The sequence below is a fragment of the Alosa alosa genome, chromosome 20, assembly GCF_017589495.1.
Source record: "Alosa alosa isolate M-15738 ecotype Scorff River chromosome 20, AALO_Geno_1.1, whole genome shotgun sequence".
Taxonomy (NCBI): domain Eukaryota; kingdom Metazoa; phylum Chordata; class Actinopteri; order Clupeiformes; family Clupeidae; genus Alosa; species Alosa alosa.
The window spans coordinates 19178609-19196220 of record NC_063208.1 but is presented as its reverse complement, the minus strand read 5'-3'; the positions used below and the strand labels follow the sequence as shown (position 1 = coordinate 19196220).

Below are 17612 nucleotides of genomic sequence, written 5' to 3'. Positions count from 1 at the left end.
TGTTTAGAATTCCTTAATACACATGGCGATATTGCTGCACTGTTTCACTTTTGGATAAGGTGAGGTGAAAGGTTGACCAAAGATATGCCAGTCCAAAAAAGAGGCAGCTATCATAATCAGGGATGTGTTTCTTGAAGTAACTCCCATAGTAAAATGATAGAGAGACTGTTTCTCCATGGTAGTAGCTCGACAACACTTTCAGGAAATGCACCCCCTGTCAAATTCCATTAATTTCAAGTGACCAGGCACATAATATGGTTTTCACAAAACACATCAGAGACAGCAGTGAGCGCTGAGAGTGTGGGAAATGAGATTGTCTTTGCACCTTCAGGTTAGAAATAAAGAATGTCCCAGAGATCAAGCTAAGCCTTATATCTTTCCAATGATGAAGGAGGCCAAATGTATGTGCCCATGTATGTTGAATTATTCCAAAATGTTGTGCATTTGATGATAAAAACATCGAAACTATTAATATCATTCACATCAAACTCTGCAAATGATTTTTAAATAAATGTTTGATTTTAACAATATCTTTCTCCTTTGCAGTCTTTTCTATGCTGTTGAAACATTTACCTTGTTTATCCTCTCAGCTCAGCAACTCTTTTTCTTTCAACCTTATTTCTGTCTCTCTTTTCCTCTCACTTTTCTCCCCTTCCGTCTTCTTCAGTGTTTGTCTAAGAGCCAGATATGTGCCGCCATGACGACCAGCACAGTCAATAAATCACCTTTTGCTAAGTGTCAGGGTGGGGGCCGCTCGCCCATGAGACAATGGTCATTATATCATAAGCAGGAGAGCCCAACCCCATCCACACCGCACTGAGGAAATCTTCTCTTTCTCCTTCGCTCCCTTTTTCCTTCTCTTCCTATTTTTTTTTTACAAACCAGGAAATGCATGGCTTATCTTGCAAGTTTTAAGGACCGTTTACAGTTCCAAAGGAACACATTAGCCAGAGCAAAAACCTATATCTAGCCAGATACTAACAGCAGACTGTTAGTGCTTACTGTGTGGTCAGTGTCCCATGACCATGCTGTGAAGCTGCACAGTGTAGCAAAAACAAGCCAAAGCAGCGTCCAGGCAGGCAAACACACCAACCATGTTTTTATTGTGTGTGTGTGTGTGTGTGTGTGTGTGTGTGTGTGTGTGTGTGGCTGTATGTGGGTATAGGGGTTGAGTTCTTTTACTGACGTAAAGATAAGCACGAAAGAGAGCTCTTCACCAGAGACATTACCTGTGTCCTGCGCCTTTGCGATACTGTCATCCAGAAAACATGCACACACAGGCAGGAACACACGCACACACACACACAAACACACACACTCACACTCAAACAGCAGCTGCTCCCATCGCCTAGCAACAACAAGTTGATAGATGACCCTGACGATGGATAATTACAATAAATCACCCTCACACTGAAGGCGAGATGAGAGGAGGGGAAGAAAAGCAAAGCAAAGCAAAACAACACAAAAAAAATCAGTTTGGCTTCAGAGTACCTCAGCACCCTCTCTAACACCCGTTTGCACTGGGGCAGAGAAGAAAGGAAGAGAAACATCTGAGTGAAAAAGAATGTAATCACTTCTGAGAAATGATCTTTATAGGTCCTACTTGTTAGGCTGGAAGTGATTCACAGTGGAAGAATTTTTCAGAATTTTCTTTTTTTTTTTAATTTACAAAGTTTTACTTTGATTTCAATGTCTTGTTCAATGTCTTGTTATGGTTATAACACAGTAAATTGTAGATTTTTAGAAATGTAGATTTTTAGAAGGATATATTTTATTATATCAGATAATTTTTCCTTTTTTTGGAAAGAAAAAAGAAAAAAATGCAAATGCATGAAAAAGAAAAATGCCAGCACACAATCCAGCCAGAGGCCTGCAGAGGAGGGACCAAGTGGACAGTGGCAGTGCACAACCAAACCCCACAGAGGTGGGTCTTTAAAAGAAAGATGATCAGCAGAAAAACAGGAGTGTGGCTGAAAAATGATTTAAACAGTGTGTGTGTTGTGAGAGGCCAGTGGTGAGAGAGAGAGATTGTGTGTGTGTGTGTGTGTGTGTGTGTGTGTGTGTGTGTGTGTGTGTGTGTGTGTGAGAGAGAGAGAGGGGAAAGAGAAAGAGGAAGAGAGAGGGGAAGAGAGAGAGGGCAGGAGGACACAAAGAAACTCCCCTCTCAGGCCACGACCTCACCAGTTCTGTCTAGCTGAGTCTGGTTGCACAATACCCATCAATCAGCCCTCCTCTGCACCGACCCGTCAGCATTCGCTGCAGCTCACAGGGCCGTCAGCTTGTAGCACCGCAGAAAAACACACGGATACATGCAGGGACACACACACACAAATGTGCGCACACACACACACACACACACACACACACACACACACACAGAAGAATCACACACACACACACAGAATCACACCTATAGGCATGAAGATGTACATGCAGACAAATTCATGCAAAAAGATACACACAGATACATGTTAATCACACAAATGCACCCACACGTGTACAAAGCCAGAATCTGTCTTTCCTCTAAAATATCCCTCCACATAAGTACTGAACTTCTTGGTACATATTTCTTATGAATCACAATAAATATGTCTAACTCATTAACTTAACACACTGTGATGAACCACTTATATGAAATAATAATAATAAAAAACATATTTATAGCTAGATGTTTAATGTAGACCTTTCATTAATTATCTCTAGATACTGACAGTAGCTACGTGCCTCAGGGAAAGAGGCATTGGGGGCATCTAAAGCGGGAGAGTGGCTCACCAAAGGTCATCTGAAAGTAAAGAAGTTAACAGCACCCCAAGACCTTGACAGTTACTGCTGGGTGTCAGGCCGTCCTTAGCGACTGTGAAGGAAGCCTCTGCAGAGTTCCTTCACGCTGGGCAGAAAAATAACGGCCCCGCCATAAATAACCTGAAACAATCCCATGACAAGCTGCTCCCAAAAACCCAACAGAGCTTTAGAAGGAGGAGGACACACAAGACATTCTTTGACATGGAGGCAGCAGAAGAGTTCTAAAGAGTTGTGTGGTAGTTACACAAACCCGGTGTAAACAAACACATAATACAGTAGGACTATATTTTCATGCTTTTAAAAGCATTCTACATAAGACAATCGTATAAGTCAACTACTGCCCTGACAAAGAATTAAATAGCACAAAATGAACTTTGTAAGAGTAATTCTCATGGCCCTAAAAAAAAAAAAAAAAAAAAAAAACGTTCTTAAAAGGTGATTCATCAATAATGGATCCACTCTGTTTGACATGTTTTGAGTTTTATGGTGAAAACATTACTGGATGCCTCCAAAATCAAGATGTTTTAGTCACTAAGAGATTTGTCCTGACCAACATACAAGTATCCAAAAGAAATAAAGACATTTTCTTGTCAAAAAAACATCTAGCATTCTATGAATCATGGGTCTTTGTTTAAGGTGTGTTCTGACATCTGTAAGAGCCTTAAAACGTTAGCAAATGCCTAGAAAGCAAGGTGTCCCAGGAATATGCAGTATATCTGTCTACCTTCGGAATTATATGACTCTTGTAAGTCTAAACACATTTTTACTTTTTTCACGACAAAAACCCTTCTTACTTACAATTTCAAAACCTCCCTCCAATAAATTAAAGCTCTCATATTTTATCAACAGTGCAAGCAAAGTGAGGCCATATTCTTACAGGCTGAAAACTTAAGCTGAGTGATGGAAAGATCCAGAGGGCCATCCACAAAGAATCGGAAAAAAAACGGCCTGGAAAAAAAGCCAAGATTCTGAAACCTTAGAAGAAGCACTAGTCCAGGGGAAGAGAGGGCAGTTTGTGGGGATGGAGGAGGGAGGGGCGGTCATAGGGGCCAATAGAGAGAGGAGCTCACAAGGGAACCGGGGTTTTGTGGAGGGTCCCGTCGAGGCACTACATCATTGAGGCCCATCTCGAAATGGGAGGGCATGCCAGAACCAATCAATAACAACATTTTAGGAGGCAGGGGAGAGGAGAGAGAGAGAGAGAGAGAGAGAGAGAGAGAGAGAGAGAGAGAGAGAGAGAGAGAGGAGGAAAAAGAAGTTTCTCAGGCTTGGGGTGCTCTGCTGTGGACAGGTTGATGTGCTTCCTCGCTAAAACCGTTACTGCTTGGTGGAAGACAGGGAGCAAAGTCAGAGAGAGAGAGAGAGAAAGAAAGAGAGAGAGAGAGAGAGAGAGAGAGAGAGAGAAAAAGAGGAAAACCAGACACGGCGGCAAGACAGGCGGAGAGACAGTCAAGACAGCTAGACAGACAGGTCTACAGATGGCAGACCGAGAAGCAGACAAACAACAGGCAGATTAGAAGCCAGTTAAGCACAAACGACAGAAAGATGGACGGAAAAGACAGCAGGCAGCTCCCCTGCTCTCCTGTTCAACAAAAGGTGCCAAGGGCAAACAAGCAAAAAAAAAAAAAAGTCCTCACATATCTACTTCCAAAGCAAAAACATTTCCACCAGTCTTCCTCCACTTCCCGGCCCTGCTGCTTGCTCTGTATCCTGGCCTATTTTAAGTTTCCGTCGCCTTCAAATTGCCCTTCAACAAAAAAGCAGGCTGCTGACACCTCACACCTTGCTCAATCCCCCCAGCCTGAATAATCCCCCAGACATGATGAATGGCACCATAACTCTGATATCCACAATCAATCTCTGCTTTAAAGACACATCCATCTTCAATAATGTTGATTGGGGAGAGGAGAGGAGAGGAAGGTGGGGAGGGGTTGCCTCGCCTGCTAAAGGGGGGGCAAGTGGGACTGTCTGGCTCGACCTCATGAGTGTGTGTGTGTGTGTGTGGGGGTAGAGGCTGAGGTGAGGGTGAGCCTGGGGGGTTGTTGGAGTGGGTGGGTGGTGCTGCTGTCTGCCAACCCGTGTCTGGCAGAGGAATAAGTTAATGTGAATCAATCGGTTGGGCGCAAGGTAAGTCGAGAGGGGAGAGAGAGAGAGAATAAAATAAGAAAATAAAATGAAGGGAAAAAAATACAGACAATGAAGAGTTTTGTGCATCCCCTTTTAGCAAGCTCTATAGCAGTGAGAGTGCCACTGAATCTAGCTTGGCACTGATATGATAAGATTGCTGATCATTTCCAGTGATTTGATGCAGACAAATGATTCGGCTGTTCATTCCTGTTTATCTCAGGTGAAGTGAATAACAGGTGAGTCAGGCGAGACGACGATAGATGCTGATGAAGAACATGAGAGGATGGTGCACTGCACAGGCTAGATTTAATGGGTCCTTGAACAGATCAAAAACAGCATTCGTCTCTTACACACTTCTCTTTCACAGGGTTTAAGTACACTCCTCCACACCAATCACTGTTCCCGTCTCCAGCAGTTAATAGCTGTATAAACGTCTGTTTAGGAAGAATTAGATCGTAGACATTTAAAAAATCATTCCCTCAGTATCTCAGCATTGCATTTGATCCAGTCACACACAACAGTGTTTAACACATCTAAACTGTTAGGGTGAACTGACTATAATAAGGACTCAATGCAGAGACGAGCACTTCTGACAGAGGGAGAGAGAGACAAAGTGTGTACTTGTGGGTGTCTGTTTGCTGAACAGACATATCAAAGACCTGTTTTTTGGCAATAGACATTAGAATCAGTGGGAGGGACCATGTGTATGTGTGAGTGTGTGTGTGCGTGTGTGTGTGTGTGTGTGTGTGTGTGTATGTGTGTGTCAGCATTATGTGCATGCCTCAGTGAGTGCATCTGTATGTTTATGTTCAACAAGAGTGTGTATTTGTGGGTCTGTCTATGACACTGTGTGTGTGTGTGTGTGTGTGTGTGTGTGTGTGTGTGTGCGTGTGAGTGCCTCCGCGCTTGCTTACAGGCGGAATGAACTCTCCCAGGCTTTGTCATGTGTGGTTCCCAAGGCCTGGCCCCTTTTGATAAATGACACGTGTCATTCTGTCAGCTCCCTCCGCTGCAGCAGGGAGGCCCCTGTGATGTATGACCGCTCTGAAAAAGGAAATCAGGCACTTTTTGGCATGGACCGAGACCATGCCCTTTATATAACGGCTTTAGGTTTTTTTTTTCTCTGTCTCTCTCTCTCTCTCCCTCCATGAAGGCATATGCTGTTCTTTTTTTGTCTTTTCTTTCTCTCTGTCTCTCTTTTTGCTTCGCCCTGTCTTTCTTCTGAAAACAGATTAACCATTTTCCTCCCAACAAATGCATCTATGCCTAGTTCTGTATATCATTAAAAAAAAAAAAACTCAAAACAAAAGAAGAAGACAGGGACGCGCACATGAGGCAAGACAAAAAGGATTTGATTTACAAGCTCTGATGGGTCTTTACCTGTCAGTATGTTTTTTTGGCCACGAGGGTGGGCGTTGAATTTTAATTTTACAAAGGAGTGTCAATAGTTTTCTGTGAGGAGCCAAGTGACAAGGGCCAACGTTGAACCGCTCAGCACTACATCAGCGAGACAGATTAGAGGCAGTCGCTTGATGCAGGCCTGTGCTCGAAAGAACACACAACATCCATCAGAGGCACAAACACAGAAGAAGGGATAAATCATTTTCATTGCCTTTACAGCTGTGACCCAAATTTGGGTATGGGAGGAGAACCGGTTCGTGGTGAGGAGAGGAAGAGGGAGGGTGACGAGGTGGGATGGGATAGGATGGGGGGAGAGAGAAAGAGAGAGCGCCGGAGCTTTTATTTCTCCCCTTTTCCTAACATGTTTGACGTTTACCAGGACACACCAGTCATGGACTAGACAGGCTTATGGGAGCTGTGAGCACCAAGACTGTAGCACTGTCCCAGCTCGATGCAGCCCCACCTACATACGTGTCTCGCCACTTTTCACACACACATGTATGTATATATATATGCGTAAGACCCACACACCTATGAACATGACACTGCGTGTAAACATCCAATTGGCTTGTTAAAGTTAAGCAGTGTGCAAAAGCTGTTGCTGAAACCTAGTGAGACATACCTGAGTGATAGCAACAGCAGAGCAACATTTTCAATGGCAACAGCAAGGCGCGTTGTAAATCTGCAAGGCCCGTCTCCCCCCAAAAAAGAAAATAAAACATCTGCAACACCCAGGAGATACAGATCACTGCCAGACAAGGAGAGAGAGAGAGAGCGAGAGAGAGAGAGGAGGAGAAACGAGTGAGCAAATGAAAAAAAAAAAAGACTGAGAAAAAATGCGACACAGAGCAGCAGTCAGTCATCTCCACTGCTGGAGGAGTGGAAAAGAGAGAGAAAAAAGAGAAGGGAGAAAAAAATGGGGAGGCGGAGGTGGAGGTGGAGAAAGACTTGCCACCTGGGGGTCATGGCCTGCTTACGACCCCACTCCATTCACACTCTGCTCCCCGATCCACCCATGGAAAGAAAAAAAAACATAAATAACCGCGCAGAAAGAACTGCGCGAAAGAGAGAGAGAGGGAGAGAGAGAGGGAGAAAAAAATACTGAAATGATTAACAAGTGAGTGATGAGAGACAGACGCGGTTGACCTCTCCTTTCCAGGCTCCGTCTGTGCAAGAGGAGGACCGCAGAGAGAAAGAGAAAGAGACAGAGAGAGAGAGAGAGAGAGAGAGAGAGAGAGAGAGAGAGAGAGAGAGACAGGCTTCATTATATTCGCCAACCAATGCTAACGCAGCAGGGCTGAGGGCAGCCGCAGCCTCAGAGTCTGTTGGACCTCCCCGACTACTCCGACCCTTTCTGGCTGATGTTTGCCAAATGCCCATGGCCGGCGGTCCACAAACACGGGGCAGATAGTAATGAGGCAATGTGGGTGTGTGGGTGAGAAAGTCACAGAGAAGAGGTGGACAACAAAGTCCATTTCTCTGCCTACTTTTGTCATATGCTGATGTTATCAAAACTAGTATGAGCCGCAGCAAATGGAAAATAAATGTTCCAAGGAACTGTGGTGTTACAGCAACCGTTGCTAGATCACAATCATGTAGTCTGCTTTCTATACTTCGTCGATGAAGAAATACAGGATACATCCAGACATGTTCATCAATATCAAATGCTTTCTTTGGTTGACTCAAACATTTTCTGCAAGGGCTATATTAGCAAATCTGTGTAACACAGCATACAGTTACTACCTTGGTCAGCACATCATTTTACAATAACTACTATCTCTAGGTTCCTAAATTGAAAAAGCAATATAGTATTACCATGCAATTATTTATTTTAACCCCCTTTTACAACCACAGGATTGCACAACCTGGTAATTTTTGTAACTGACTGATGGTACTTGACACAGTAGGATACCCAAAGCAATAGCCCCTCCAGATTTACATGGCAGAGTCAGTAAGGGCAGTCATGGGGATCTGCAGGGGTGATGGCTGTGAGCAGGTCTATATTGCACTGCCATAACCAATTTCCATGGAACATGAGGCCATGTTGAAGGCATTCTATCTCCCCAAAGCACACCAGCAGTCACGGGTCAAATACATTATAGGAACCCAATGACACTATGATTCAAAGAGCATGGATTAAAAAGTCCATACAGTTTGAAATGCTCTGGGGTTACTGCAATAATGTTAAAAATGTAGCATGTGGGGTATTTCTGAAAACTCAACATGCTAGGCAAATCACAGACTGTTCCTTTTCCTTTGCCGGGAACTAGGCAGACACACTGTACAAGCAAGAACACAGAACATGACAGACAGTACAGCAAGACCAAATGAAGTCTAACAGTATTGAGAATCTTACCCAAAAGTAAATATTGAACTATTACACAGAGTTAGGTTATCCCCCTTTCTGCTTTACCAGATTGTCAGGGAACTTGGGAGTGCTCTGAGAGAATCAACAGCTGTCTCAGGCAGTGTCTAAGTAAATATGCCTGGTTAGGTTTCAGTATACTAACACCTCACCACACAGACACGGTCAGTCCTGTCAGACTAAGCCTAGACGGATGTGGGGATACAGGGGTCTGTTTGTTTTGTGTGTGTGTGTGTGTGTGTTGTGAGTAGCACAGGATGGGGTCGACAGGCACCCCATGGTTATCTCAGACAGAGTAAGAAGTTGAAGCTTAGCCGGACGATGGACACTGTCTGCGCGGTGGCAGTCTCAGGATGAGCTTTGGCACCACTACAGACATGTGGCATTTGCCATTTGAATGTGATTGTGCCATATCCCTGCAAATTCCTGCTAAGTCTGGTGGATGGGTCGCAATATGTTCACCTTGCCTAAACCTGTACCGGCCATTTTGGGATGTCGGAGTCAACCGCAATGACTTTCTGATTTGAACACAATAGAGAAAGGGCCTTTCTGTAAAGGTCAAGAAATGAAAATGTACAGTTTTACTGTAAAGGTCAGTGGAAGAAAATCAAGGCAATGTTAGGAAGGGCTTCAGTATCTGAAGAGATACTTCCTCAGACCAGAATTTAAGCTTCATGCGTGTTGATATTCTGAATATACCCTTCCTATTAAAGCAGTAATGTGCTTTATACAGTATATATTGACAACAAACACTGATGACAGAGTTCTTTGGACAACTCATCATGTTTGTCTCTTCTTAAGACATGTCAGCAGTCATTATGTCTATGTCTGATATGTATCTATAACAATTATAGATATGCAACCTGCTTTGCTATTACATGGCTCATATTGACCTGGACAATTCCCAGGTTTTAATGAGAATCTCAAAATGAAATGTAATGCTGAGCACCATTCCTATACTAGAGGAAAGCGTGCATTAACTCTGCTTCCTTTTCATACTTCTACTATTACATAATGCAATTAAACAAGAATGCAATACATTCGTTAAAGGGAGAGCACTTTGGACATCATCAGCAGCGCTCCCTATTGAAGAACAGAGACACCACACAATAGGTTTCTGCCATTTGAAAGAGCTTGTTGAACTTCCTCACCCTGATGGCTCAAACAGGAGGCAGGCCTCATTGGCCTTTGAGGATAGCAGGGCCAATGCAGTCTGTAAACATAAACATAACATAAACCATGGAAACGACTGAACACCTGAGGACACCTGAGATGTTGCTCATGTATAGTATGGCTAAGGTTGCATTGTAAAGTTTATTGGCGCTTGTCTTAAAAAGGTACTTGAAGGGAAGAGGTCCTTATTCTGGCCTGGATCCAACACACTGGCATCCAGTGTGGCTGAGAGAGAGAAGAGTGGTTTCTGAGCACCAGCGTTAGTACGCCACAATGAGGACACAAATTAGCCAAATATTGTTTTTCACCGAATCTGAAAACACTTGGTCAAATTCAGTCAAGGTAAAGGTTATACTAAGGTGATCTGTATGCAGGTTGATAAAAAGTGATATGGAGTTATAATTGTGTGGGAAATAGGAAACAAATTACTCAAGAGCAATTTAGCATCCATTACAGAAACACTGATTCAACCCTAGATCTGCTGATAATGGAAAGATATAAGGGAGGAATAAGAAAAGCTGAGAGCTCCTTAAAACATGTTGTCCAATGTCCACCTCAAGAATGAGTGGACATCGACTACCAAATCCCTCTTCATGTAAACTATAACATGTGAACTCCATTTCAAATCCCTGTTATCAGTTAAACGGACACATTTTCTGGGTGGATAAAAGGTATGGCTGCTCTATGGTTGCACTCCTCTTTCTGTAGAGGGTGGTTTTTATCAATCAAGATAATAAAAATGACCTCTTATTTCCAAGATAAGGGTTAAAAAAAAACACTATTTTATTTGGCTCAGAGAATGATGAACTGCAAATGCAATGCTTAAGTGTTTTTGGATTTATACCAAAACTGCTGGCAAATGACTCGATCCGTGGTGAGAGAGAAAAATGAGCCTTGAAAGTGTCACTGGGAGACAAAAAAAAGAATTGCAGGTCTTTGAGCGTGCCTTTTAAAATGTGCTGCAAAATGCCTCATAAAGTCTTTCGTAGGGGGACTGGCAAGGCTGTTTGTGTTATGAGTGTCCAATCTCTCAGTGTTATCTTTATCCACCTATACTTGTGTCCTGTGGTTTGAGGTGATATTTAACAAGTCGTGATTACAACGTGACAAAAAACTGATTCCGGCTTGTAGATAACTCTGCAGAAGATCATGTCATCCATTGTCCGGGGATATGGCACAGACAGGTCTTTCTTTCTCGGCGCTGGTGTCGACATGAAAAAATATTTCAAAACCTAAAAGGGAAAGCTAATAATCCATAATGAAACAAACCCAGGGGCTATTTCTGGGAATGATCCATCACGCACATATCTGCGCTATGAAAGTGCCGGGGCCTAGATGATACGGCCCTCGCGTCCGTGCCGGAGGCCTCGTGCAGGGGGCCAAAGGGGACCACATCCGATCGACATGCGCCATGGAGCCTCACTAATATTTCCCCTCTTTTTACGAGGCTCTGACACCAACAACCCTATCAGCATCCATTCAGGGTCTGCCAGCGATGGGGCTGTATTTCATGGCCCTGTTGGGGGGCCGTGGGGGAAATGGCAAGGGAGCCTAAGAGGATCCTGTCACCTTAAGAGCACCCTGGTGATGAAGGGGCCAATAGGGCCCGGCTAAGAGTCTGCTGGAAGATTGTTCTGGACCCCGGGCCTCAGAGGAAACATATATCCACCTGGCAACGGGGGTGGGGTAAGGGAGATCTAATCAACGCCTAATAACAGCACAGTAGGAGTTGTTCTCGCTCATAAATCAATGTACAAAATAATTGCTAATACACTGGGTATCGATTAGCCCGCCTAGCGCCTCATTTTCAGAGGCTATGGCTAAGAACTAACAAAGTGACAAGGGTAAAGTGTTATTTCTTTCTCACGCAGACAGCTGGGCCGGAAAAATGACTCGGGCAGGCAGTAATTCTTAATTGACACCTGTCAGGATAATGGGTGCAGTCGCAGCTGCTGCAGGAGAATTTCTCTCTAGTCCTGTTCATCTGTCAGATCTAATACCTTTCCTGAGCAGGGCTTTTCTTTTTTCCCCTTTACTGCCTCTCCCCCCTCTCTCTCACTCTCCCTCTTTTGCATTCTTCCTTTCTTTGTCTGTCTCTTTCTTTCTCAGACGCTCAGATTGTGCTGAGGGCTTAGTTTAAAGAAATCCAATAATCATACGGCAAAAACCATGCCAGGCGTTTCATATGCCATCTTATTTTACATTCGTGTCAGACATATGGGCAGGCCATTGGACAACAGGAAGCACATGCGGCACAAGGGGTTTGTGGGGAGGAGTTAAACAAAGTCCCAGGACACACTACTCCCACATGCCCGTGCATTTCTTTTCCCTTTTGTTCACTTGATGACATCAAAGGATCAGCAAAACCACACAGATTAACCGTAAACTGAAAGGTTAAAGACCCGAGATGACACAGTTAGTGTGGTAAGTTGAGTCAACAGTGTGTCATTCAAAGACTTTTTACAGACCATGAGTATACGTGCCCTAAAAAATATATATTGTTAATAAAACACTGTGAATAAGCTGACAGGGTTATAACGGACACCATTCGTTTCATCCTTTCTTGACAAGAGCAAACTGTCGACCTTCCAACGCCCACACGCCAGAATCCAGCTGTCTACAGTTACAGATGAACTCTAGGGCGAGTTAGGGTTGTACAAAACTTAATGTGTGTGGTAACTAGCGTGGGTGAGTGCAACCAAAAGTATGGAATGAAATCAGAAAACATCTAGGAAATAAGAACTTTTCCCTCACACAACAATTACATTAGAGAGTAGGAGAAAAGCTGGAATTGGGAGATGGGTTTAAGAACAGAGAGAGAGAGAGAGAGAGAGAGTTCAGACAATGGTTCCCATGGGTCTGGTTTGACCTCCTCAAGTACCTCATGCTTCCAACCTCCCGTGGCTAAGTCATGACTCCAGCCTTTTCTTCTTTCTCTTGCACTGGAATTTTTTTTCTCTCCCTCCCTGACTCACTCTGGGAAAAAAACAGCTGAGACATGAAACTTTGATCTAACAGCACACACCTGACTCCTTTGATAGTGATTTCCTGTTAGACCTACATGATATCCTCAGTCCAACTTTCCATGTGTAGGCCCAATTTGCTGGGTCCCATCTTCATCAACTACAAAGTTTACAGAGGAAAACTGATGCTTTTTTTTTTAATGCACACAATTATGAGCTGACGGAATCACGTTTAGGGCTTTCTGACAGTGCACTTCCACTGCGTAATTACAATCAACATTCCATAAACTTAGCCAAACTGCCGTACCAAAGAACTCTAATGACACACATTTAGCATCGACAGTTAAAGAGAGTCAACTGTATCTATCTGCTCTACATAAGAATTCCCAGCCATTAAAAGAGGCTCATTTGCCTACCCCTAGAGGGAAGACTCTGATCTCTCTGAACAGGAGTTGGCCATGACAGAAAACTTGCGGTGTATTTATAAATTATGAACTCCCAGCTGTGCTGAGAACTGACTAAAGCCTGTTTGTTATACGCAGCTCACTATCACACCCTAACATTCGCTAATCCTAACATAAATTTCTTTTAGATCTTTACCTCTGTAAGACAAGTCATAGATCAGTCACTTTGTAGGGGAAAGAGGACATAAAGGAGGTGAAATCTGATGATGATCTGATAGGAACTACTGGAGGGCATATTGCTTTATTTCCTGAACAGATCTCACTGGGGTCAACAGACACCCTGAGGAGGACTCTACTACGAATATCGTAAGAGGGGGCTGTGAGCACAATACAAAACCACGACTTCCCTTCTAAAGGGAAAACACACGACACATTAGGACAGCCTCCACTAAGCTGCCTTAACTTCATCATAAAAGCAGTAACAACCTTTTAAGCTAAAGCAATATTTTTAAAAACATGCATGCACTAATGGGAGGGTGTTCCGCTCTTTCCACAATGCAAAAATTCTCCCCTACTTGCTGGCAGGCTACCATGTACTTCTGTGTTTGAAATTGTCTCTATGAATTAAATATACCCATATGACCTGTGCTATAGACACATATGCCCTAGATTACACAGGAAGGTACTGACTATGACTAACACTACAGCACATGGTTAGAAATGAGCACATGCAGTATATTGCTGTTAAAAGAAAAAGGAACTACTGCCCATATTGCCAACCAGGAAAGGATGCCAGAAGACACACGCTTTATGTTTTGCCCTTTCTCGGTTTTCCTCCTAAGCTTGCTGGTGCAGTTAAGAGGCAGAATTACTGAGGTCATTAAGCAGGCGCAGTCCAGTGACATGATTAGTCAGGTAGCAAAGTCCATTTGTCACCTGGGCTGGAAAATTGAGTTAATGCAGCACTACGGGCAACAGGGACTGTATAATACTGGGTTGATTACATCAAGGCAGCTGCGGACTTGACACCTTGCAGAATTTGTCAGCATTAATCGTTAGGGGCTGTCACAAATCCATCAGCTCCAGAGATAATTAGGGACCCCCATCTGATGAAGCTGCCGTGAGCAACCTTACCTTTTCCTCCTGATAATTAAGAAGCCTTGCACTTCTCAGAAAAAGCTGGTCTTGTTCTTGTCTTAACGACCCCTCTAATATTGACTCCATCACGCCTGAATAAGAAAATAACATCTTCTGGACATCACCTTTTCCTCCCCCTCTTTTTGAATGTCTCAAGTTTTGCCCTTGTGTGAAAATCTGAGCGGTGACTCAAATGCTTTCAACAAAATACTGTGAATAGCTTCTAGGGAACCTCTGCTATGAAGGCCATAACGTGTGTGTGTGTGTGTGTGTGTGTTTTTCTATATAAAAAATGAAATTCTACCATGCAATGAAATTTTAGTGCTTATCTTTTTTGACATTTAACACTTAGGACACAGGATGCACCCAGTATACCTGGTCTTATGTTCTGACAGAATACACTGAGAATACAAAATTGTACCCAACAACTTAATATTGACAATTACAGCTAATAATATTCTACCCTTACATGAGAACCAATGCATGTCGCCAATGCATGTTCGTCTGTAAAGCCATTTAAAGGAAAAGATGTATCTCCTCTTGTTCATCCCTTACCCTTTGCTTCCTGTTTCACTGGCAGACAAACAAGCTCCCCTACCTCATCATGTCTATACCAAAGTTTACCACGTTTCCATGTGGCTACCTCAAAAGAGCATGCCACTTACACATTAAACGGTGTTCTCTATTATAAATAAATGATATTGTAATAATGGTGTGTATTGTATTTTTTTTTACCTACAGGATTGCGTATTTCATGGCCGTTTTTGCTGCATCAAATTACAGGGAACTCTTGAGTAGCCTACTGCACTCATTATCACGGCGCTGGATCATCTCACTTGATCTTACCACACAATCAGCTAGGACAAAGTCGATACACCAGAATATTGTGGATTGTGTAAAGGATTAAAAATGTAGGCTAATAGGTCTTCCGTATGCAACGTGTTGTTATCTGTCCATCACTATGGTGACAGATGTTGTTAACTAGAAAGCTTAGATAGACCTAGGAAGATGCAGAGACGCGGTGTGAGTGAGTGTATGCATGTTTGGCGACGGGGGACATCTTCTGTCAGCCAACTACTGGGTGTTACTTCTGTGATATCGTCACACCCCAGCAGCCATGATCGCCCTCCTCCCCCTGGAGACTGAAGGGGGAAGTATTTCCCTACTTGAAATGGCCTTTCCATGGTCTCCCTCTTTTCGACCGGGACAAGTGTGCTTTTAGAGAGGTAAAAGCTTTCAGGCGCATGCGTGTTTCCATGGTGAGTTATTTGGTCATGTTTATAAAGAATTAATTAATAGATCTAAATTATATAACAAACTATAAGTCAAGATTCAAGTAAAAGGCCAAGAGACAAAGGTTATATCATTTGAAATCGACTTGGTCAATAAAAGTTAATTGCACCATTATTGTCACAATTCTTTTAAAACTGTCTGTATGTTAGGACATGGTTCATCATAGACTATGTGTTGTATCCTGTTATTTGAGTTAAAGACTAAACTGAGTGTCTAGCCTACTATTGAGCAACTGCACACCAGAGGGCTTTTTTCCCTGTAAGCACCTGCAACACTTCACTGACGAGCAGCTATGCAAGGGATTTACGGTCAAGCGTCCCTTAAAAACTTTTGCACTACATTTTCAGATCCTATGACCTCTTTATTTCGTTTTCAGGTAAAAAAAACAACGTAGATGTTATCACTAGTGGATAACCTAACTGACACTATTTCAACAGTGTATAGGATTGGTTTAGCCTACCTGAAGACCGCCTTGGCGCTTGCTGTTTTCTCCGTGGCATGCTTCTGGTCAGGACTTTCCGCTTGACTTTTCATGCAGAAGCGAATTAATGGAGATAGACACAGATGAAACCTCTGTAGCAGTTGCGTTCAGACACACCATACGTTGTATTTTCTTCTTGTCTTCAACTTCTCGATTTTTTTTTGGTCAAACTTGTTTTTTTATCTTATCAAACGTAACCTAAAAAGTTCAACCTATGTGTTGGCAACATTTAAACGGTAAAAAACGACCGTATTCTCCACAGTAGGTTTTTCATCTGATGTGTACAGATTCGGTATGTCACTGCATGATGATAAGCGGTACTCTCCGTTTAAATATAGCTCTAACGATGTGGACTACGGCACAGTCAGTCACAAACGGTTTCTCTCCCGCGTCCATCAGCAGTATCCCGGTTCGACGGAAACAGGTTGGAACAGATTTTCCTCAAGAGTGAAACCACCGAGAAAATAGCAATAATATCAACTTCCACAGTGAAAGAAACCACGCTGAAATGTATTTCCTTGCCAACAGCTCCTCTGTGGTCCGGTCTCTGAAATATAGTGAAAATGAAAAAGATAGATATTAGATGGTTAGTGTCATTCAAGCACTTAGCCAAGCAATTCGAAAAGCATTTCGGTCAGAATATTTTAGATGTCTATTTCCTTAAGCGACCGAAACACAATCTTTGTTCCCACATTTGCTCGCCCGTCCGAAAAATCAAAATTATTCACCCTTACTCCCATGTAGACTCGGTGAGGGCGCTTAACGTTGGCTGCCGTAGCATGGAGGGGGGAAACAAAGCCCAAATCGGCAACGCTCCGGAAGAATGTACATCAACTTATCACTCTTTTTCAGAAAACTCCAGCGAGAAACGCGAGACCGCTTCTTTCCGTTGGAATATATGTCGCTTATTCTGGATATGGTAAGGGCATTTCAGACCGTCTCAACTGATAGATAGACACATCGAGTTGCTTCCCTGCCTCACTTTTTCTCACTCCACCCCTTCAGGAGCGTCACTCTGACAGTAGAAGCCCACCTGTCAATCTTGTTCAGCATTCTTGTTCCTTCCCTCACTCAATGCGTTCTAGCCTACTGTAGGCAGAACGCCCCCCAGAAAAGCAAGCGTTTGAAGTTGGTTCTTCATGTCTTTGGTATCCCATAGGATTCTGTGCCCAATTAATGATCGTATTGGTGTTGGTTGAAATGTTTAAAGGAAAACTCTTATTAAACGTGATGATCTCATGTCATATTTGTTGTGTGAATTGTGTGCTACTGTAACAAATAGGCTACGTATACTAAAGGTATGACTATTTCGCCATAACTGGAAATCAGAAAACCATCTCGATGTGCATGATATTACTAGTATGGAATAAACATATTACTTGATTGTTCATCTTGGTAATATCACGTTTACCCATATTTTATTGTGAGTGTATAAACCACTGTCAATATCGTAAATGCTCACAACG

The 17612-nt window shown here is 43.1% G+C and overlaps 1 protein-coding gene across 4 annotated transcripts in view; it reads right to left on the bottom strand.

Annotated features, from left to right (window-relative positions):
- tshz1 (teashirt zinc finger homeobox 1) overlaps positions 1-17612 on the bottom strand; it is a 34398-nt gene that overhangs the window by 15897 nt on the left and 889 nt on the right. The window contains exons 1-2 of one of the 4 annotated variants that reach the window (XM_048229455.1): positions 16875-17178; positions 16126-16693 (exon numbers count right to left, since the gene is read on the bottom strand). In XM_048229455.1, coding sequence (XP_048085412.1) covers positions 16126-16165 — 40 coding nt within the window. In that variant the 5' untranslated portion in view covers positions 16166-16693; positions 16875-17178. Of the gene's footprint in view, positions 1-15107; positions 15219-16125; positions 16694-16874; positions 17179-17612 lie in introns of those variants that run through there. The other 3 variants (XM_048229456.1, XM_048229457.1, XM_048229458.1) reach the window with 3 other exon arrangements.